The 21,091-nt window shown below is 62.5% G+C and overlaps 1 protein-coding gene across 5 annotated transcripts; it reads right to left on the bottom strand.

The window, feature by feature from the left end:
• Nucleotides 1–3,469: 3,469 nt before the first annotated feature.
• TFEB (transcription factor EB) lies at nt 3,470–20,120 on the bottom strand. Of its 5 annotated transcripts, XM_068659841.1 has the most exons (10): nt 19,960–20,042; nt 9,155–9,370; nt 8,827–9,074; nt 8,495–8,749; nt 8,327–8,407; nt 7,088–7,208; nt 6,782–6,838; nt 6,258–6,333; nt 5,931–6,078; nt 3,470–5,636 (listed from the first exon to the last, which is right to left on the bottom strand). In XM_068659841.1, exons 3-10 carry the CDS (start codon nt 9,019–9,021, stop codon nt 5,202–5,204), a joined length of 1,368 nt encoding a protein of 455 aa, XP_068515942.1. In that variant the 5' UTR covers nt 9,022–9,074; nt 9,155–9,370; nt 19,960–20,042; the 3' UTR covers nt 3,470–5,201. The 5 variants fall into 5 exon arrangements, with proteins under 5 accessions (XP_068515942.1, XP_068515940.1, XP_068515943.1 ...); XM_068659839.1 differs by lacking the exon at nt 9,155–9,370 and having other exon boundaries at nt 19,960–20,120; XM_068659842.1 differs by lacking the exons at nt 9,155–9,370; nt 19,960–20,042 and adding an exon at nt 16,688–16,833.
• Nucleotides 20,121–21,091: the final 971 nt, after the last annotated feature.

Here is a 21,091-nt window from a genome sequence, read left to right as displayed (position 1 = left end):
GGAAAACTCAGCACCAGCCCAGCAGCGAGACAGGGGATGGCTTCCAGACTGCAGGGCCAGCTGGGCCCATGCCAGGCTTGCTGCCGAGCCCCACACCCATCCCATAGAGGCTGAGATTTGGGGTGGAGCAGGGAAAACCCCCGACCGCCCACCCCAAAGCTCCCATCGCAGGCTCCTTGCTGCTCTTCTGCTTCCATCCTGGGGAAGGGCTGCCCTGCTCGGGGCTGGGGCCAGGAGCAAGCCAACCTTCTGTTTTATTAAAGTTTCCCCCCCTCCCGCCCTTCTTCGAGCAAACTTTTTTAGGAAAATTCCTTGGGACTTGGGAACCTCCCAGCACTACTGGCGAGGGGACCTGGACGCACGCCTGGCCAGCTGCACGTGAAGGGTGGTGCTGGGGAAGTCACAGGGCTCTGGACGAGGAACCTTGCTGCTCTCAGACAAACCCAGCTTAGCCAAAACCCAGCAGAGCCCCCCCCCCAGCCCTAGCCCCCTGCCCACGGAGCAGAGCAGGGAGGACACGGACACGTCCTCCCGTGGGGCTCGGTGCCCACAGCTCAGCCTCGCAGGGGGGTTTTATCCTGTCCTGGCTGCCCACAGAGCTGCTGCAGCTCAGTTTGTGGCTCAGCCCAGAGGTAAAAGGGCTTTAGGCTCTCAAAAAGTCACATTTGCAGCTTCAAGGGACTTTAAAAACCGGGCAAGTTTGTTGGCAGCGCTGAGGGACCTGCAGGGAGGCCTTGGCACAGGGCGCTGGTGGCAGCAGCGGTGGCACCCGGGGTGGCACATCCTGGGCCAGGACCGTGGCTCACCACCGGCTGTGCCTCGTCCTGCCGGGTCCCTCTGCAGCCCCAAAGCATCCCAGAGAGGGGAGGAGAGGATTCACTGCTGGGTGGATGCCTCACGGGGACGGAGAGCCGGGGATGTGCTGCCACCCCTGAGCACCTCCAGGTGCACCCCAGCCTGGGGAGCCAGGGATGCTTTTTTGGGCTCCCTCCCCAGCCAAACCTGGAGGCAGAGCTGGGCTCGGCAAGGAGCTGGGGCTCTCCAGCAACAGTCTGGCTCTCTCTTGTGGCTGCTCAGGCCCTGTGCAGCCTTCCTGCTCCTGCCCAGCCACCAGCACCACGTCCCCCCAAACGCAGCCCTCGTCCCCCAGCCCTGCGAGCCCCCATGGGTGTTCTCAGATGCTCCTGAACCTGCCCTGAACCTGGGGATGAGGGATCACCTCTCCTCTTCTCTCTTTTTAGGGTAACCAGGGGATGAGCCCCATGTTGAGAGCCCCTTTGGAGCTGGGGGACGTGGCTGTCCCCAAAGGACCCAGGCGATGCCCATGGGAAACACAAGGGGGGCACAGCACTGCTGGGGCTATTTGCAGCCTGCCCTCCCTCCTATCCCCAAAAAAACACCTTGGGATATTGCGTGGGGTGATGGAAAACAGTCCCAAAGAGTGCAAAGCCAGCGGTACCACCGGGAATGAGTACCAAAGGGCTCAAGGACACCCAGCGTGTGCTGACACAGCTTCGGCTACACCCGAACATTTGGCTAAATAAATCAGAAATAAATTTGGCTACACCCAAACGGGCAGCACCAGGAGCAGCAGCAGCCCCGCAGCCCATCCCCACTGCTCTGCCAGCCTGTCCACCCATCCGTCCGTCCGTCCGTCCGTCCATCCATCCATCCCACCCAGCCCATGCGCAGAGCCCCTTTGCAGCTCATCGCAGCCCGGCTGGCTCCATCCCTCCATCCCCTCCCTCCTTCCCTTTCCATCCCACTCGCAGCCCCGACACCGGTTTTTCTTTCTGCGGGTGGCTCGCACGCTGTAATTAAGAGCCCTTCTCTCCCCGTCTCCAGCAGCTGTTGTCGAGGCGAAGGAAACCCCCTTTCGTCCTCTCTCTCCTTTATAATTTTTTTTTTTTTTTCTTCCCTCCTCCCTTCTGAACATAAAGGGATGACAGTGCTCCAAGCCAGGCTCTTTTGCATTTCTGAGTTGGTTCTGTTAATTGGAAGGAGGGTTAAGAATCTGCAAGGTCGTTTCAATCTACATCTGACCTTCAGAGTAATCCTCTATGCCAACACCAGAGCATGTCATTAAAATGAGGCCCTCTACCATATCCCGGCATCCCTTTATTCTCTCCTTGTGCACATTAATTGCTCATAAGTTGATTTGATCTCCCTATTCTGCAAGAAGTAAATTGCCCTCTTATTTCGCCATTTTCATCCTGTTTTCTTAATTAGGCCCTTAAAAATCTCTAGGGCCTCAGCCGGGCCGCAGGCCTCATCCTGGGAATAAATTTTGATCTCAGCCTGATAAAGAGTGAGCAAACCCAGAGATTGAACAATGTCAGCCCCCCCCCCTCCCCTCCGCGCTATTCTCTTGACATGAAAAGGCTATCAGTTTTTCTCTGTGTTAATATAGGAAATAATTCACACTTCAGGCGTTGTTCTCTATTTAGTGTTCACACTCCCCAGATAAATCAAATCAGGATTTTTTTTTTTTCCTTCGAGTGGCTGAAACCACTTACTCCCTCTCTCCCCCCCAAGCCTCCTCTCTCTCTTATTTCTCCCCTTTTGCTTTTAATAAAGTTTCCGAGATTAGCCCCTGCGATTTTCCAGCCTGGGAAGTCTATTTTAAGGCCGAATCTTGTTTTTTTCTTTTTTTTTTTCTTTTTTTTTTCTTTTTTTTTTTTTTTCTTTTTTTGTTTTCTCTCTTCTATGTGTGTTTAATGCCATGGCCGAGGGGCAGCAGGGACCTGGATGGGGTGGGACGAGCTTCCCCAGGTGGGGGCTCAGCCCCCTGCCCAGCCCACCAGCTCTCAGGGACCACCAAGTCCCTGATAGACCATGCACACCCCTCCTCCCAGGGTTTAATTAACCAGCTGGATGCTAATTGCAGGGTGTGTGGCTGCCCAGCTCCCCCAGGGCTGTGGGGGCACGGTGTGGAGGCAGTGGGACCACCGTGCCCCGTGAGGTGGGGGTCCGGGCACCCTGCATAGGGACACCACAGCACCCCAGGCCTAATCCAGAGGTGACCCCAAAAACAGGAGACCCACCTGAGCTCCTGGGACGGCCCCACAAGGGTCAGGCAGGGCCACCACGAAGCTGCTCAGCTCCAGGGACTCGGTTCCTCCCAGCCCTGCTTCCCTGGGGCCTCACAACTATTTATTAATTAGGGGGCCTGGTTCCCATTAAGCAATCAGCAGCTGGGTCAGCACCACCGGAGCTGCGGAGCAGCATCCCCCCCCAAAAAAAAACCCCAAACCATTCTGGGGGGGCTGAGTCAGAGCAGCACCAGCGCTCCCCCTTCCAACCAACCTGGGATTTCTGGAAAAAAAATAAATTAAAAAAGCACCAAAAGGGCAGCCCCCAAGCTCAGCCCTGGGAGAAATGGGGATTATGCCCCAGCACCACGGGGGGGGACAGGGCTCTGGGTGCCCCCCACCTCCCTCCTCCGGGTAGAGAAGAACCAAGGCCACGCTGCGACGCTCCGGCGTGTTGTAAATAAATATATTTTAATGATTCTTCTTCCATTCCAGTTCATTCTTTTATACATTTCTTTATAAAACAGTAGTAAAATTTTTTAATCAGAGCACAGTGCATTAAAAAAAAAAAAAAAAAAAAAAAAGACAAACAAAAACCCCAAAAAGATTAAAAAATAATAATAATAATAATAATAATCCACAACTGCTAACTCACGGCCTGGGGGGTGGGGGGGATGCCCTGTACGGCGCTGAGCAGCGGACGACCACCGGTGGGGGCCCCAGCCAGCCCCCCACGTGCCATATAGCAGCACGGGGGGGCTTGGTGCAACCGTTTTATGGCCACGGTAAATCCCACAGGGCTTGGTGGTGGCGCAGCGCGGGGGCACCGCCCGCCAGGATCAGTCTCTTTACAGGCACTAACGGCAGCGCACCAAGGACGCCAAGGCCTCCTGTGAAGATTTTGGGGTGAAACGGCCCCAAACCCGCCGGCGTGCATCCCACCCAGCCGGTGTGTCCCCCCCTCCCCTTGCTCGCCTGCCCCTGCCCGGCACCGCCAGCACCTCTCTGCCCCTTCCCTCCTCTCGTCCCCGCACTTCCCCGCGCCCTCCACGTCCCATGGGAGCTTCTCCGGGGGGCGCTGGGGCCACCCCACGTGCCACCCCGCGCCCCCACCTCGTTGCTCCTTCTCCATCCCGCTTTCCCATCGCGTCCTGACCCCGCCAGCCACGACATTCCCCGTCCTCGGTGCACAACGTGACCCCCGTCCCCATACGAGCTCCTGGCCGTGCACCCACCGTCTCCAACACCCAACCTCCCGCAGCCCGGGGGGGGGGGTAACGCCGTGCTCTAATGGGGTTTGGCAAAGGGGTCTCCTCTCTCCAGCCTTCCCCTGCACCCCGCTTTAGGCTTCCCCCCAAATCAGAGCAGCGTTTTCGCGTTGAGCAGCTCACCCCCCTGGCCCCAGCTCCCGGTGAATGTCACCGGTGCCCAGGTGACAGCGGGGTTTGGGGTGCTGCCAGACCCCCCCTCCAAGGGTTTGCACGAGCTGTGGAGGAGCTGCACACCCGAACAAACCCCGGGACACCAAGCAACAAAATTCACAGGACCCCTCCCGTGCCTCGTGAATTAATTTGCTCTCCCCACCACCCAGAGGAGGAGGTTGGTGGGGGTGGGCAGCACCGCTCCTGCCCCCCCAGCAGGGAAGGAGAAGCCCCCGCGGGGAGGTGGCAGTGTGACACAGCCACCGATGGCATCTGTGGGACCACTGGAGCTGGGAGGGGGGCGAGGGGGCGGCAAGGCAAAAAGCTCTGAGCATCCTCTCCCTCCGGGGACTGGGGGGCTCCTCGCTCCCCTCCAAGCCCCGGGGAAGGAGCGAGGTCCCAGAGGGTTTTGCTGCAAGGCGAAAAGCAGCCGAGGGGCTGGGAAAGCTGCAGTCAGGCCAATGCCATGGCAAGCCAAGAAGGTCGGCTCCAGCTCCGGGTGAAAATAAAATAATAAAATAAAATAAAAAGCTTGCAAAAAGACGTGGCGGTACCCGGCGAGCCTTGAAGCGAGCCCCCTCCCACCCCCACCCCATTGCATAGAGAAAATGTACTCCTACGTAGATTCAAGTGCTCGGCGGGACGGGCTCCTCCTCCTCCGGGGAGGGGAGGAAGAGCTCGCCGTGACTTCAGCAACCAAACTCGAAGGCCCTCAGTCCTCGCCCCCCAGCGCGGGCGCAGCTCCTGGTCACAGCATGTCCGCGTCCTCCATGCTGAAGCTGCTGCGGCGACTGCTGGCCTTGGAGGCCTCCGGGGACATGGCCGAGAACAAGGGGTCGGAGGCCAGGGGCAGCATGGTGTCCTGCATCAGCATCAAGTCCAGCTCCTTCTTGGAGAGCGAAGGGAAGGAAGCGCCGTGGCCGGGCTCCAGGCTATCCGGGAAGCCCCGGGAGCCGTCGTCGAAGCTCAGGCTGTGGGTAAAGTCCAGCTGGTGGTAGGGAGACTGCGGCGGCGCAGGCAGCGTCGGCTGCGATTCGGGGTCCTGGGGGGGCAGCAGCGGCTCCAGCGTCCCCTCGTCCCCGCCGGCTTCTTGCTTCACCACCTGCTGGGCCAGCTCAGCCACGTTGACACCCGAGGGCGAGGAGGTGGGCAGCCCGTGGACGCGCGCCTGCATCTCCAGCTCCTGCCGAGAGAGTGTAGGAAAACTCGGTGGGGACATGGGGACACGGGGACAGGGCGCACCGAGGCAGGAGGGCAGAAGGGAGGCACAGAAATGGAAGGGAAAATGGGACAAAAGGACCAGGAAACTCATGGGGACGGACAGGAGCGGTGACCCACGCAGAGCTCACCGCGGTGGCCTCAACCCACGGTGTTCCCGGTGAGTTGGCAGCCCTAAAAAAGAGGGAGGGAGGCTCTGCCCCGCTGGTGGGAGGTGTGCTGGCAGCTGCAGAGCAGGGCAGAGGACGGGGAAGCTCACCTGGATGCGGAGCAGCAGCTGCTTGTTCGTCATCTCCAGCCGCCGCGAGTGGTTCTCCAGGTCCCGCGACCTCTGCAAGTCCTTCTGCATCCTCTTGATGTAGTCCACCGAAGCCTTCAGGATCGTCCCTTTGTTCCAGCGCACGTCCCTGGGGTGCAGGATGGAAAAAAAAAGAAAAAAAAAACAAACACCAAAGGATTGCTGCCTGCACCCGCTCCCCAAAAAAGCCCCTCTCCAAGGATCTCCTGCCACGGGGCCGCGCACGGCGTGGAGCAAGCCCACGAGAGCCGCAGGTGTCCCAGCCCCACAGATGCCGGGGATACCTACAGGTCGTTGGCTTTGGGGATCAGCATCCCCAGCTCCTTGATGCGGTCGTTGATGTTGAACCTTCGCCGCCTCTCAACTGCAGGGCGAGAAGAGAGGGGAGAGGTGAGGAGGTGGGGGGGAGCTCCTCAGTTCGTGGGGAGTGGGGACGTTGTCGTGCCCCTATGGGACCCTCTGGATTCGGGGAGCTCAGGGTGAAAAACCAGCGGGGTGTAAGGAAAGCTGGGAGCTGAAATAGGGGAGGCAGAGCTCCTCGGGGCACTGAGCTCCCCGGGGCTCAGGGGTGACCTCTGGTCCCACCCCCACCCATCGCCCCCGCAGCTCTGACCTTCCCCCGGTGCTGATGGGAACAACAAGCGGGTGTTTTCGGCCCCACGGGTGTTTTGCAGAGCTGGGGAAGGGGTGGCCGTGGGGGTATTCCCCCTAGGGTGAGACGGGAGGGGAAGGGGACCCGGCTCAGACAGAGAGGGAAGGAGGACGGAGGGTGCTGGGGTGGGAGAGGGATCGCCGTGCCGCCCCCAACTCACTCAGGTTGTGATTGTCTTTCTTCTGGCGCTCCTTTGCCAGGGCTCGGCTCTCGGCATCTGCAACGGAGACCCACAGCATCACCCCGAGAGGCTGAGGCTGCGTCTCGACCCTACAGCCTCCCCCAGAGCCATCCTTGGGACAGGGGAACCCCGGCCAGCCCCGCTCCTCGCTGTCACCGCGGGCTCCAACCCCTGGGAGCTGGGGACATGCTGTGGGGCTGGGGACATGCTTTGGGGCTGGGAACGTGCTGTGGGGCTGGGGACATGCTGTGGGGTTGGGGACACGCTGTGGGGCTGGGGACGTACCTGTCAGCTCTCTCTTCTGGGTGAGGTCGGCGGGGCAGGAGCTGCTGGTGACCCCGACGAGCGAGGCGGTCACCTGGGGGTCCCCGCTGTACACATTCATGTGACTGCTGGACATGGGCAGCTGGAAAGCAAAGGGACAGGAGGATCAGCTCCATCCGGGGCCGGGAGAGAGGCTCGGCAATGGGATCGGGGTTTAAGATCAGCTCCTTGGCCTCCAGGACGCGAGTGCGCAGACTGGGCAGGTATAATTGTCTTCCCGGGCCCTTAAAGCAGCTATAATCAGAGTCGCCAAGAAAACAGGACTTCAAAGGGCGCAGCTGATCCCCTCCCACGGCCAGCATCTAAAATAGGGCAGGTGAATCACATCCCAAAAGGGCCTGGCAGGATGAATCCCGCTGCAAGGCTCAAACCAACCCACGGACCCGGCCCCGGGAGGCGGCGCTGAGCTGGGAGAGCTCCTGGGAGGGGATAGGGTTAGGGTTAGAGGTTGGGGTTAGGGTTATGATTAAAGGTTAAAGGTTAGGGTTAGGGTTAGGGGTTACGGATACAGGTAGCATTCGGGGTTAGAGGTTAGGGTTAGGGGTTAGGATTAGGGTCAGGGTAAAGGGTTCCGGGTTACGATTAGGGTTAGAGTTAGGGGTTGGGGTTACAGTAGGGATTAGAGTTAGGGTTAGGGGTTAGGGTTAGGGTTAGATCTGTCGTTACGGTTAGGGTTAGGGGTTAGGCTTAGGGTGTGGGGTTAGGGGTTAGTTTTATGGTTGATCCGTCATTAGTTTTAGCGTTAGGGTTAGGGTTGGGGTTAGGGGTTCGGGGCAGGGTTAGGATTAGGGTTAGGGTTAGGGGTTAAGGGTTAGGGGTTAGGGTTACGGTTAGGGTTAGAGCTAGTGCCTAGGGGTTAAGGGTTAGGGTTGGGTTTATATTTAGGGTTAGGGGTTTGGATTAGGGTAAGGGTTTAGGGGTTAGGGTTAGTGTTAGGGTTAGGCATGTCTCCCCATGCCACACCTCCACACCCCCCATGCCCCTGTCCCATTGCTCGTGCATTTTTTTAGGGTTCCGGACTGTCATTAAACAGCACAAGAAGCTGAAGCCCTGGCAGGGCCATCTCGCTGCCCCCCTTCCCCAGCCCCAGGCCTCCCCAAACTGTTCTCCGTCCCCCCCTCGGGTCCGAGCCAGCTCTGCCCGGTGTTGTCCCCCCTCCACGGCACCCCCCCCGGCCACCCTCCCTCAATCAAGACTCACCGTGTTGGGCATGTGGACTTCGGGGTTCATATACCCTAAAACATCATCCAGGCGCATGATGTCATCGATGACCTCATCGAACTGCAAGAGAAAGCCATACGGGGTCACTCTCCAGGCCGTGCCGAGGGTCCCCGTGCCCACCCAGCAGCCCGGCCGCCCCCTCCTCACCTCCCTCTCGGGGTTGGAGCCGATGTTGAGCATGGCCATGGGGCTGTTGGGCGCGCTGTTGCCCGCCGAGGAGGAGAGGACGTGGCCGGGCCGCACGCCGGGGGACGCAGCCGGAGGGGGTTTTGGCGAGTGGCTGGCGGGGCTGACGTGGGCGGCGAATTTGTTCCCGTAGGTCTCGGAGAGGTACGCCTGCACCTTCTTATCCCGCGACTTCTGCAGGTGGTAGGTGGTGGGGTTCTCTAAATAGGACTGCACCTGCGTGGAAATAACCCGTCAGGACCCCTGCGTCGATGAGGGATCCCCCAAATCTCCACCCTCTCCAACCCCGTTACCTTGAGGACCTCTCCGGGCACGGGTGGCGGGGACTGGTAGTGGACGGGGGTGTTGATGGCCGGGCTGGAGGCCACCGGCATCCGCTGCTGCTGCATGTAATTCATCATCATCTGCTGCTGCATGCGCTCCCTCTCCGCCTCCTGCTGCGCCTGCTGCTTCATCAGCTCCATCCGCAGCCCGATGCGGGACGCCATGGTGCAGCGGGGGGGCGGGGGGCCACGGGCGCCCACCAGGCACGGAGGTGAACCTAAGAGGAGAAAGGAGTCAGGAATAAGAGCCTGCATCGAAACTGAGGCACGGGGAGGGGACGTCCTGCTGATCCTGCACCTGATGTCGCTACGTCGAGGAGCCAACCGTGCCGCGAAGCCGTGGCTCAGATTTTGGCTCCGATTCGGGTGCTGCCATCATTGAGCCGCGCACCGAGCGTCGCGCCGGGGCAGCTGGGCTCTGCCCCAACGTGGATGGGTGAGAAAGGACAGCCCTAATGACATACAGATGGACGGACGGGTCTGCCCACAGATCCCTGTGACGGCACCGCTGGCCCTGGGGACAACGAGGGGAGGAGAGGACAGGGCACAGCGGGACTCGGGGGACACCCTGGGGGAGATGGGGATGGCGAGGGGCACAGAATCAGAGCACGCTCTGGAGCCACCAAGCTCCGAAAATAGGGGCAGCAAAAAGCCAGAGCAGCCCAAAAGAGAAAGAGAAAGCAAGGGAAGGCCGGGAAGAAAAGGCAGCCCCGTGCCAGGCGCCGCAGGCGGGCCACGACCAAACCTCCACCACGGCACGGGCGAACAACGCGGCTTTGTGCCGGGCCGGCACGCGAGCGCGGCGGCGGGGAGAGGCGTGCGTGGCCCCACAGCGCACAGAGCTGCCCTTGTTCCCCCGTACAAAAGGGGACGGTGGCCCGAGGAGGGCAGGGGAGGCTGCAGGGACAAGGGGACAGCCACGGGGCCAGGGGACGGCCGTATGAGCTGCCCGGCACGGGGCACGAAGCTCGGCTGGGAACCGCGGAGATGTTTTGCCGCACGGGGATGGGATGGGGATGTGGGATCAGGGCTCTGCAAAGCCCCCGTCCCCTCTTGTAGGGCAGCCCTGGGGCAGCACACCCAGAGAAATGGAGAGGGTTTTGCTGTTTAAACACAATGTGTAATCGCAGACAAAGGGGACGCGGGGGGATGCAGGGGGTTGGCGAGGTGTCCGACGCACGGTGCCACGCCGTATCCTAAGGGGGAAATTAAATCAAAGCAGCGTGGACAGAAATACGATTACATGGCTCAAGAGCCAGCTATTGAACAGCAAGGGGAAGGTAATTAATTAGGCATGGTGGCCCATCTGAAGGGGGCAGGGAGGAGACGGGCCTGGGACAGCCGGCGCAAACGGCCTTGGAGGATGCTGGAGATGAGCAACAGCTGAGCTGCCAGGGGACAGCCTGTAAGGAATAAAACAGGGCTGAAGGGGGAGAAATCACAGCTTATTGGGATAATAACCCCAAATACAGAGCGCAAGGTGAGAGGAAAAGCCTCCAAGAGCAGCTGGGACATGCAATGAGCCCTCCCGGTGCCATGGAACAGAGTGGGCACAGCGAGGCACAGCCGGGGCACGGAGGGGGAAAAGCAGCCAGCCCCAAAAAGTGGTGTTTTCTGGGCTGCTTCCAGCACAAGGGGATGGCAGGAAGGGATTTCAAGCCCTGCGTGGGACCCTGTGGGATCGCCCGCCCTGGTTCCAAGCCAGCAGCTCCAGGCACCACAAGCCACCCCGAGGGGGCTGCGCGGCCAGGCTGGGTGGGCACAGGGAGAGGACAAGGAGGGGAGCAGGGGGAAGGTGAAACAAGAGGGACCGGCACCTCCAGCGCTGGGGAAACCCAGTTTGGAGGGCGAGGATGGAGCCGCAGAGCCGGGGGGGTGATTTGGGGGCTCCCAGGGACACTTTTCAGAAAGGGCACGGGGCGGGAAGGTGTCACGGGAAGCGTGCCGGAGCGCAACCACCCACAGCACAGCACCCGTCATCCCCGTCCCCCCTAAACCAGCCCGGCTGCAGGATCTTTCCCTCAGCCCCTGTATAGGAAACGGGGGCGGGGGGGAGAAGAAAACGCTGCTTTTCCCACCCCACCCCCCCCAGGGAAACCCCTGCTCGAAGCCACGGAGAAGGGGAGCCACCGAGGGCGAGATGGGGAAGGGTGGTCAGAGCAGGGCCCGGCCTCGAGCAAGCGATAAGCAGAGGGGGAAATTGGGTCAGGTTTAAAATAACCCGCTCGGTTCTGCTCGGCTGCGCCCCCCCCGGAGTGCCCAGCAGCTTCTGCTTTCGCTCTGACTCAGCCCCACCAGGAGGGAGAGGGCCGGGGAGCGGGGAGGCACCCCAGGGGACACGTCCCGTCCCCCTCCAGGGGACACATCCTGCACCTGTAGGGTGGACAGGACCACGTTTGGGATTCCTGCTGTTCCTGGGAAGGAGAAAGGCGTTCGCAGCCAGAGCAAAGCACATCCAGCGGCTCGCCCGGACCCGGTCCTCACCTGGAGGGGACCCCGGTGGGTCAGGATGCGCTGGGTTACCCCCTGGGTGCTGCCAGGGCACCTGCTCAGGGCGATGTCCCCGGAGGTCACCGAGCGGATCCAGGGATGGAGTGGGGTGGTGGGAGGCAATGGGAAGGGGACGGAGTGGGAACAGGCCACAGGGTGAGAAGGCAGAAGGGAAAAAGGGAAAGAGGCCGGGGAGCCCAAGCTGCCCCATGAGGTGCACAGAGGACGGCACGGATTTCCCGGAGGAAACCCCCGGTGCTGCGAGTGCTGGGAACGCCGCAGACCTGCCCCTGGGTCCTCGGGGGAGAAAAAGCAAATCCCCGCATCACTGCAGCATCGCACCCTAAAATCCCAGCAGCTTTTAGGGAGAAAAACTCCCGGTGTGAGCAAAAATCGTTGGCTCTCCAGGACAGCGTCCCTCCCGGTCGCGTGCAGCCGGTGCCCCCCCGGACACCGTGCGAGGCCGGAGCCAAGGAATTCGTCTCCCTTCAGAACACCCCCGGTGCCACCGAGCCGCACGGTTATTTCGGGACCTTTCCTGCCTTTCCTCTGGGGGTGTTATTTCATCAGGCAGATCCTCCCGTGCCCCGGCTGCGCTCGGGAATAAGCACAGCCGGAGCTGCCCCCACGGCACCGACCCCAGCGCTGCTCCACGGGGCTCTGCACGGCCCCACAGCCACCCGCTGTCCCCACACAAGGCCAGCGGCCCCAACAAGGAGCAGACGTGTCCCCAGAGCTGCTCAGGCAGTGGGGTCGGCAGCCAAGGGCACCCCGCTCCTGGTGCTGTCCCCGTCCCCACACACACGGCCCCCCACCGCCTCGCCCCCAAGCGCACCTCCGAGCGCGGATGCGGCTGGAAGGCAAAAAATAAAAAGAAAAAAATAAGAAGTTGGGGTTAAAAATAAAACCTGCCCGGAGCCAGTCCCTGGACACAGCCCCAGCAGGATCGCGTTACCCTCCCAGCAGCACCCAGCGAGTGCACCACCTCCAACCTGGGAGGAGAAGGGGGGGGGGGGCACTGCCCCAGGGTTTCGTGGCATTGGGGCCGAGTCCCCCACCCCACCCCATCACCGGCACACCGGGAAGCTCCGCGGCCACCCCCCGCCAGTCGCTCGTGGGCATCACAAATGGAAAAATCAGTCGGCAGCTTGAGCCTGCCCCGGCCTTAGGGAGCTGGGGAGGGGGGGCTGGTGACCGTGCCGCCCCTCCACCCCCCCCCCCCCAGGTCCTGTGCTGCTTCATTGAGAAGCACGAGGGCTGAGAAAAGGAAACGGGGAAGAAAGAAGTGAAAATAGCTCCGCTTCTTGCTACGGGCAGCGAGCGCCCGCCGAGCCTTCCTTCCTGGTTTTTGTTTTTCAAAGGCAGGGAGTGGTGGGGGGGGGCACAGGGGCAGCGAGCGAGGACACCCCCGTGCGCCCCAGCCCGGTTCTGGCGAAGCACCCGCGGCCGTTTTGGGGATGCAGCAGCCCCCTGGGTGCAGGGCAGCCCCCTGGCCTGGCCAGGACACGCGGTGGTGGCGATGCTCAGCCCACGCTGAGATTTCCTCCAAGGGCACCCAGCGCCTCCTGCTCCCCCCCCCGCGGCTCTGTTTCACCCCAGCTCTGGGTGCCAAGCGGCAAAAAAGGCACCCGGCTGCCCCTGACACCACCGGGGCACCCCAAAACCACCCCACGGGGTGTCCCCAGCAAAGCCACCCGTGGACAGGGAGGAAGGGGGACACGCGTTACCTGGGCAGGGGGTGGCGGGGGACAAGGGGGGGTCTCCGGGCGCTGAAGCTGGCCTCTCGCAGCTCCTCTGTGCTCCTCACCGCCCTGCCCGGCTCCTGCGCCGGCCCCGCGTTTCCTCATTTTTCGGGCCCTGCTTTTAACGCAGCAGCAGCCGCAGCGGGCGCGGGCGGAGGAAGTTGCAAAAAAGCCTCCCAACCTGCTGGCTCGTCTCGCTGCAGCACGGGAGGCAGCGCTGGGGCCGGGGAAAAGAGAGGGACAAAAATAGCCCCGGCCACCGCCACCCGCTGCCGGGCTCTCCGGGGTGCCAGAGTCCCCCCCCCCCCCGGTGGGGTCTGCCCCATCGCGGCCCCTCGGGGCCACCGGGAAAGAGCTGCTGGTGGTGACATCCTGCCCTAAAAGCAGTGATGGAGGGGCAGGGGCTGCTCCTCGTCCCTCCAAGGGATGGGATCCCAAGCCCTCGGTGTGCCCGGAGAGCTGGATCCGGCCCCGCGTGGGATGAGGGGCGCAGCTCAGCGGGGTCCCTCCGGCACCCCCAGCAGTGCCCACCGCTGGGGATGGGGATGCCGGTGCTGGGCACCACCAGGATGGTGGCAGCAAGTCTGGGGGACAACAAGGACACCAGTGTGATGCCCTAAAGGGCTGGCACGGTGCCGGGGACCCCGCACACATCCTCCTTGTGCAGAGCCTCCTCGCACCCTCTCCATTTTGCGCCTGTGCTGGGGACACCCACGGGGCTGGGGTCCCACCACGAGGGCAGCTGCGTCCCCATTGTCACCTCCTGCATCCTCCCTGTGGGACGATGCTCACCCCATGGGTGAGCCCCCGAGAAAGCCCCCCCAGGCCAGGCACTGTGCCACCCTGCCAGCGCCGCGGGCTGGCACCCGGCCGGTGCCGCGCAGCTGGGCCCGGCCCCACAGCCTCCCCTCACCCCGACCCCGACTTGGCAGTGGGGGGGGGGATTTACGCCGTGCCAGCGTCCCCGCGGTGTCAGGGGTCGGGTGACGCTGGCACCCAGCGGGAGGAAGGTCGGGGTCCTTCATCTTCATCGGCACGCGGCTCCTTTTTGGCGCACGGGGCAGCGGGGCAGGGTCGGACCCGGGGTGGGAGGAAGGAATTCCTCCCCACGAGGGTGGCCAAAGCCCGGCAGCGGGGTCCCCTCCATCCTTGGGGACACCCAAGGCTCAACCCAGGCTCAGCCCTGAGCATCCCCATCCAATGGCTCCGCTTGGGGCTGGGCCAGAGGCTTCCGAGGCTGCATCTGCTGGAGGTGCCCGAGGCACCTTCCCTGCGCCACCAGCACGCAGCCCTGAAAGGGAGAAGGAGAAGGCGGAGGGGGGGGGAACTTGGCAAATCCCAGCAGGAGTCAGTTGACAGCGCCAGCGAGCGCCTGAGTCACCGGGCCTGTTTTTAGCCCCGGCATTTGAGAAACGTGGACCACGGCGCTGTTAACAGGCGCTTGGGTCAAAGGCCAAATGTTTTCCCTGCCATGCGTTAAATGCTGCTCTTGGAAGCGGCCCAGACGTTTAGCACAGTGAAAACATTAACGCTCGGTGCGGGTGGCAGCAGGACCCCGAGAGAATCAGGGACCTGATGGGGAGCTCTCGGGACCCAAAAAGCGTCAGGGCACGGTCACCGAGAGCCACCCTGAGCGTCCCCTGTCACAGCGGCACCCCTGGAGCAGGATAACCAGGGTGAGCCTCTGGTTCTGGAGGCACCAAGGACATCCCCAGGAGCCAGGTTCCCACTTTTTGTGGCCACCTTTATGGGGTCAGTAACACAAAGCCTCGCTCCTTTGCCCCAAAACGCCTGCCATGGCACAGGGATGGCCATGGTGCCACCCCAGGTGGGCTCAGCAGGCAGAGACCGGGACCTCGCCGCTGTAGGGCCAGATCCTGCCCCTACAGAGGGCCCCGAAACGGAGCCAAATCCCTTCCTGCAGCAGGAAAGCCGCCGGGGCTGCGCGGGGGCCCCCGATTGAAACATCACTGTCGGACCGACCGCCGCGAGCACAAACAGCCAGAGCCGACAAGTTGCCGCCCTCCCCTCCCGGAGAGGCAGGCAATTAAAAATAAAAGTGTTAACAGGCAGAAGGACGTTCCTGGGGCCAGGACGAGCCAACGGCCGCACAGGGGCCGGGAAGGGCCGTGGAGGCCCAGCACCACCCCGGGCTGTGATTAATCGGGCCCGGACCGTGGCGGCCGTGCGGCGAGGAGCAGGAGAGCGCAGTGACCTTGGGGAGGCCCCAGCCGTGCCGGCGGGGAAGGACGCACGGCCTCACCGTGTGTCCCCCCCAGAGAAAGGATAAAAACAGGAGCAAGAGGGCAAAACCCCACCCTGAGGTCACCCCGCACCACTCGGGTGCTGGGTTTGATGGTATTTTTCCTTTAAAATGCATAAAGAAGGGAAATTGGAAGCGCGCCTCTCTCCGCATTCCCCCAGCTTGGGGCGCAGCGCACCACGGTGCTCCCCAAAAACCCTGCCAGGGGGGTCCCTAGGGGGGGACACCCAGCACAACCAAGCCCCCAGCCCCTATCCGGACACTGCAGCCGGCACTGGGTGCCAGCAGCCACCTGCGACCCGAGCTGGGGGTGCTGCCAGCGCCGCCCCCGGCCGTCCTCCCCCCCGTGCCGTGCTGCTGCGGGGAGGTAATATTTATAAATACGCCGCCGCCCGCCCGCTCGCAAGGTGGATTTCATGTAACCGTACCGCGGCCGCCCGCCCCGGCCCCGCGCCCGCCCCGGCCCCAGGAGCTGCAGCTGTTCCCCAGGCCCCCCCCCATGCTCATAAACAACTCTGGGACAGCCGGTGCCATGTCCTCTCCCTGCCACCAGCCCCGGTGAGCGGCTGGTGGCGGCACCTTACCGGTGGCAGGGACCTTTCTCCTCTCCGCGCCGCTCGCCAAGGTCAAGGGCGGACGCCGGGAGCCCCCCGGTGCAAAGCCAGCCCCTGCCCCACAGCGAGGAGGGTGCACGAGGCCGGGGGTGTTCGCCCTGCTTGCTCGGGTCCCGTGCCACGCGTTGCGCTGGTTTGAGCACGCCGGAGCCGAGAGGTTTTGCCCGAGCGGGTTGGGATTGATCCGGGCGAGGGGTTCGCCTGGAGAGGGGCGCGAAGGGCACCAAGCCCCCCGCCCCGGGGCATGGGAGAAGATTTGGCCCCAGAGGAGCTGGCGCGGCGCTGGGGCTGCGATAGGCACCCACCCTGCTGCAGATAAGGCAGGAGCTGCTGTCAGCGACGAGCCCGCTGGCACCCGACCCTCTGCCCACGAGCCAAGGAAACGCAGCCCCCGCTCTGCCCAACCAGCCCGGCCGGACCCCCCCCGGCTGAAAAACCTCCCCAGCACCTTCCTCGCCCCCATCCTTTCCTCCTAAAACCTCCCGGCCCCGTGCGATTCCTCCAAATCAGCCTGGGGGCAGCCAGAGCTGCTTGGGGACACGCCTGTCCCCGAGCACACGCTGCCACCAGGGGTGGGGGCGCATCGGGGACAGCACAAATCCCGCACCAGGGACCCCCCCTCCAAGCCCTGTGCGGGCTCCCAGTGCTACAGGTGGGCTCGCCCCACCGGGCAGCCAAGGGACCCAGGCCGGGTGCCCTCACACCCCTGCGAATTTTGGCACCTGGGCGCCGGGGCAGCAGCTGCACAAACTGCGCTCGAGGTTCGGCCCCGCGCTGAAAGGAGAATTTACAACCGAGCCGGAGCCGGGCAGGACGGAGCGGTGGGAAAGCAGGCACGGGATGGCAAACGGCTCTTCACCGACGGCACCGCCTTCAGCTTCCCAGCTGTTTAGACGAGAATTAAATCGCTTCCATTAATTGCATGCACGTACGGCGAGGAAAGGAAAAAAAAAAAAAAACAAGAGCGAGTTAGCCGGCAGGGAAAGATGTTGTTTGGGCGTTTCAGGTTTATCCGGTGAGAAAGTTGCATGGGTTTAAGTAAAGCAGAGCATTATTTAAGCTCCGTGGGGAGCCTCCGGCCTCACGAGCAGCCCCCGGGCTCCTCCATCCCAGACCCAAAGCACCGCATCGGGGCAGAGCCTGGGGGCGGGCGGGACGAGCTCAGCCCCCTCCCTGTAACGCCAACCTGCCCAAAACGCCTCCGGAGCACCCTGCCCAGGTCCCACCATCCTCCGGCACCAAGTGGGGGCTCAGGACCCGGCCCCCCAGGACCATCGCTGCCTCTCTCCAGGAGCAAGGCCTCTCTCAGGGTCTCTCCTTCCAGCCCCGGGGAAACCGTGTGGCTTGGTTGTGTTTTTTTTTGTTTTGTTTTGTTTTTTCCCCCTTTCTTTCTCGCCTTTTTGCCATTTCATATTTACAGCTTTGCTCCGCTGCCCGCCCAGCACCAAGGCGGGTGGAAGGGGTTGGCAGAAGCGGCGGTGTGGGCACCGGGGGCAGCCCCGTGCCCATCCTCTGAGTTTTCCTTCCCAATTTCTCATCGCCTCCACCTCCCTCGGGTCTCACTGGAGGGGAAGGAGCAGAACCGGAGTTTGCTCCGGATCCCCGACAGCTTCTGGAGCTCGGGGCTCAGCCTCCTGCATCCCACGGCCAGGCAGCTCCGGGCTGCAGCCCCGGCTGGCGAGGGCGCAAACCCCCCCAAATTGTGCCAAAACCCAACCACGACGAGTCACCGGCACCCACTGGGCTCCTCCTGCAGCACCAGGGCAAGGAGAAGCCATGCAAATATTTCCTGATGCTTCACCCCTGCGCATCGCAGCACCACCGTCTTGGCCACGCTTCAGCCTCCGAATCCCCAAAACGAACGGGGACTCGGCCACCACGGGCAGCGTCGGGGCCCGTGGCCACCGGGACTCCCCGGGGGATGATTTGGGGACGTGGATGTGCTGAGCTGACCCCAATAAGTGGCCGGCCCCGGTCCCTTTCCTCTCGGATCGACGTGCACCAGATCCGGGCAGTGGTGACAGCGTGGCACAGCTCGAGGTGCCCCCCCACAAAAAAAAAACACAAAGCACCAACTCCAAGTGATTATGAAAAAATGATTAATTGGGGAAATTCGGGGATGGGGCCTGGTGGGAACCGGCTGCAGAGGGGATGGAGAAGGCGGCTGTGCCGTGCTCAGCACCAGGAAATCTTCCATCCCATCTACTGCCCCCCCCAAAAAAAGGATAGAGAAACACATACACAGAGCTTTGATCCATGCCCTCACCACACCAGGCCCCCAGCACCCCCAAAACACCAGGAGGGCTGCAGGGAGCCGGGGGGGGCACACTGCTGCCCTCGGTGCCCCCGCTTTCCCGGCACCCTCCTCGCCGTGCCTTTACCAACGCCACCTCCTCTTCCCCAACCATTTTCCCCATTTCCCCAGCTGGAAACACCCCAAAAAAACCCAAACCCCTTGTAGCTCAGCAGCTCGCGGGCCTGGGGTGCCCTCCCCACCCCCAGGAACATCGCAGGAGCAGCGGCTGAGCCGTGGGGCCGTGCACACACGTGCCGCCGGCCCGCACGGGGGAAAAAAAAAATAAAAAAATAAAAAAAAATAAAAAGAACGAGCTGGAAAGGGCGGCCGCGTCCCAAAAGCCCGGATGCTGGAGTCGCCCCGCTGCACCCAGCCCCACCCCGAGCGGTTTCCTACTGATAAGGGTGGTGGTGATGGAGGGGGGGGGGGGGGGGCGCAGCCGGCATCCTCCCCAAAACACGCCGCCCCCCCTGCGCCGTGGGGTCACCACGTGCCGCTTCCCGGTGGCACCACCACAGCTGGAGATAACCGAGCCCCCCAGTGCTGACCCCCCCCCAGCAGGGTCTCACCCCCAAGACCCTCTCTGGAGGGGTGTGTGTGGGGGGGGGGGGTCAGGGTGGGCTCAGCCCCCCCCCAGCACCCAAAGGGAAGCGGGGACGGCGCAGCCGTGCGCAACGGCGGCGGCGAAAAGCAAAAGGGGAGCGAGTGGTGGGGAGGGGGGAAACCCCCCAAACCCCACAACCTCCACCCAATGCTGATACATCGGGATAAAATAACCCCCCTGCAAGCCCCCCCCGGTGCCTCAAGGGCAGGGGAGGCGGCAGAAGGGCTGGGATTGCTGGAAGCAGGCCCTGCGCGCCCGCGGGCTTATTTATTTATCCGGGGAGCGCCCAACAATAACCTCCATATTTATTTTTTTTTCCTCTCTCTCTCTCCCTCCCTCTCTCTCTTTTTTTTTTATTTTTTATTTTTTGTTTTTTTTTAAAGGAAATTTCCCCATCGTCTGACTCACCCAGGCTTTTAGAGGACACGGGGCGCGGGGGCTGGCGTAATCGCTCCGGCTTCTTCGCAATTAAATTCGCCGGAATAATTAAGGGGCGCCGGGAGGTTTAACAGCAAACCCCCCCCCCCCAACCCCCTCCGTGCCCCCCCTCCCTGCACTCGGGGATCCCAAAAAAAGTTGTTTTGGAGGGGGGGAGGCCTCTCGCAAAGCCCAAAACAGCCTCGTTGAGACCCTGGGGGGGGATTTTGGGGGTCTCCTTTGCGCCTCCCCAAAGCCGGGGGGGGTCGCCCCCTGTCGTGGGGGTGCAGCTTGGGGGGGGGGCACCGGGGGCTGAGCATCCGTGCCTCAGTTTCCCTGTGTGTGTGCACGGGGGGGGGGGCACCCCTTAAACCCAAAAAAAAAGCGAACTTAATGGAGACGGGGTGGTGGGGGGGTGCGCACCACCCCCACTTTTCGGCTTAGGGGCAGAGGGGGGGGGGTTATCGGGTAAGAGAAAGGAGGAAAAAAAAAAAAAAACGGGGGGGGGGAGGAAAAAAGAAGCTAAAAAAACACAGCAGGAAAACAGCGCAAAGAAGAGGGAAAAAAAATTAAAAGGGGGGAAAAACAAGCAAAAAAAAGCGGCCGCGAGCTCGGGGCGAGGAAGGAACCCCCCCAAAAAAAAACACCCCCAAACCCTTACCCCAAGAGGCACTCACCCGGCTCGGCCCGGCCCGGCCCGGCTCGGCTCGGTCCCGCTGGTGCTGCACCGAGGGAGGGCAGCACCGCCCGGCACTGCCCGGCTCGGCTCGGCTCGGGCTCGGCACGCCGGGAGCTGGAGGCCGCCCGGGGCAGGGCTGCCCGCGCCTGCCGGGAGTTGTAGTCCCGGCCCCCTCCTTCCCCCGGCTCCGGGAGGTTTTATCCCCTGGGGGGAGATGAAAGCGGGGAGGCAGGGCCGGGCCCGGCTGGGCTCAGGGTGAGGATTGGGTTGGGGCTGAGCGGCTCCTTGCACCAGGGTTGTGAATTTCCTTGCACTAGGGTTATCTGTTTACTTGCACTAGGGTCATGCAACTCCCTGCACCAGGGTTGTGCAGCTCCTTGCACAGGGATTATGCAGCTCCTCATACCAGGGTTGTGCATTTCCTTGTACCAGGGTCGTGCAGCTCCTTGCACTAGGGTTGTGTGTTTTCTTGCACCAGGGCTCTGCAGCTCCCTGCACCAGGGTCGTGCAGCTTCTTGCACTGAGGTCGTGCAACTCCCTGCACCAGGGTTGTGCAGCTCCTCGCACAGGGATTATGCAGCTCCTCACACCAGGGTTCTGTATTTCCTTGCACCAGGGTCATGCATCTCCTTGCACTGAGGTCCTGCAACTCCCTGCACCAGGGTCATGCAGCTCCTTGCACAGGGGTCGTGCAGCTCCTCGCACCGGGACCATGCAGCTCCCTGCACCAGGGTCGTGAATTTCCTTGCACGAGGACTGTGCAGCTCCTCGCACCAGGGTTGTGCAACTCCCTGCACCAGGCTGATGCAACTCCTTGCACTGAATCACACAGCTCCTTGCACCAGGGTCGTGCAGCTCCTTGCTCAGGGGTCGTGCAGCTCCTTGTGCCGGGGTCCTGCAGCTCCTCGCACTAGGATTCGTGCAGCACCTTGCACTGGGTTGTGCAGCTCCTGGCACCAGGGTCCTGCAGCTCCCCACCTCTGCTCGTCCCGCTCCTCGCAGGTTCCCGACAGCTCCGGTGACCTCGGGGTCCCCGAGACGTGGCTGAGCGCCTGGCACAGCCCAAATTAATCCTGATTGTCGCTGAGAACCCAGTTATGGGGTTGTAGGATGGGCTCACAGCCTCAGCG

The sequence above is a fragment of the Anas acuta genome, chromosome 24 (assembly GCF_963932015.1).
Source record: "Anas acuta chromosome 24, bAnaAcu1.1, whole genome shotgun sequence".
In the NCBI taxonomy this organism is placed as follows: Eukaryota; Metazoa; Chordata; class Aves; order Anseriformes; family Anatidae; genus Anas; species Anas acuta.
Note: the sequence above shows the minus strand (reverse complement) of the source record. Positions and strands in the feature narration are given on the sequence as shown.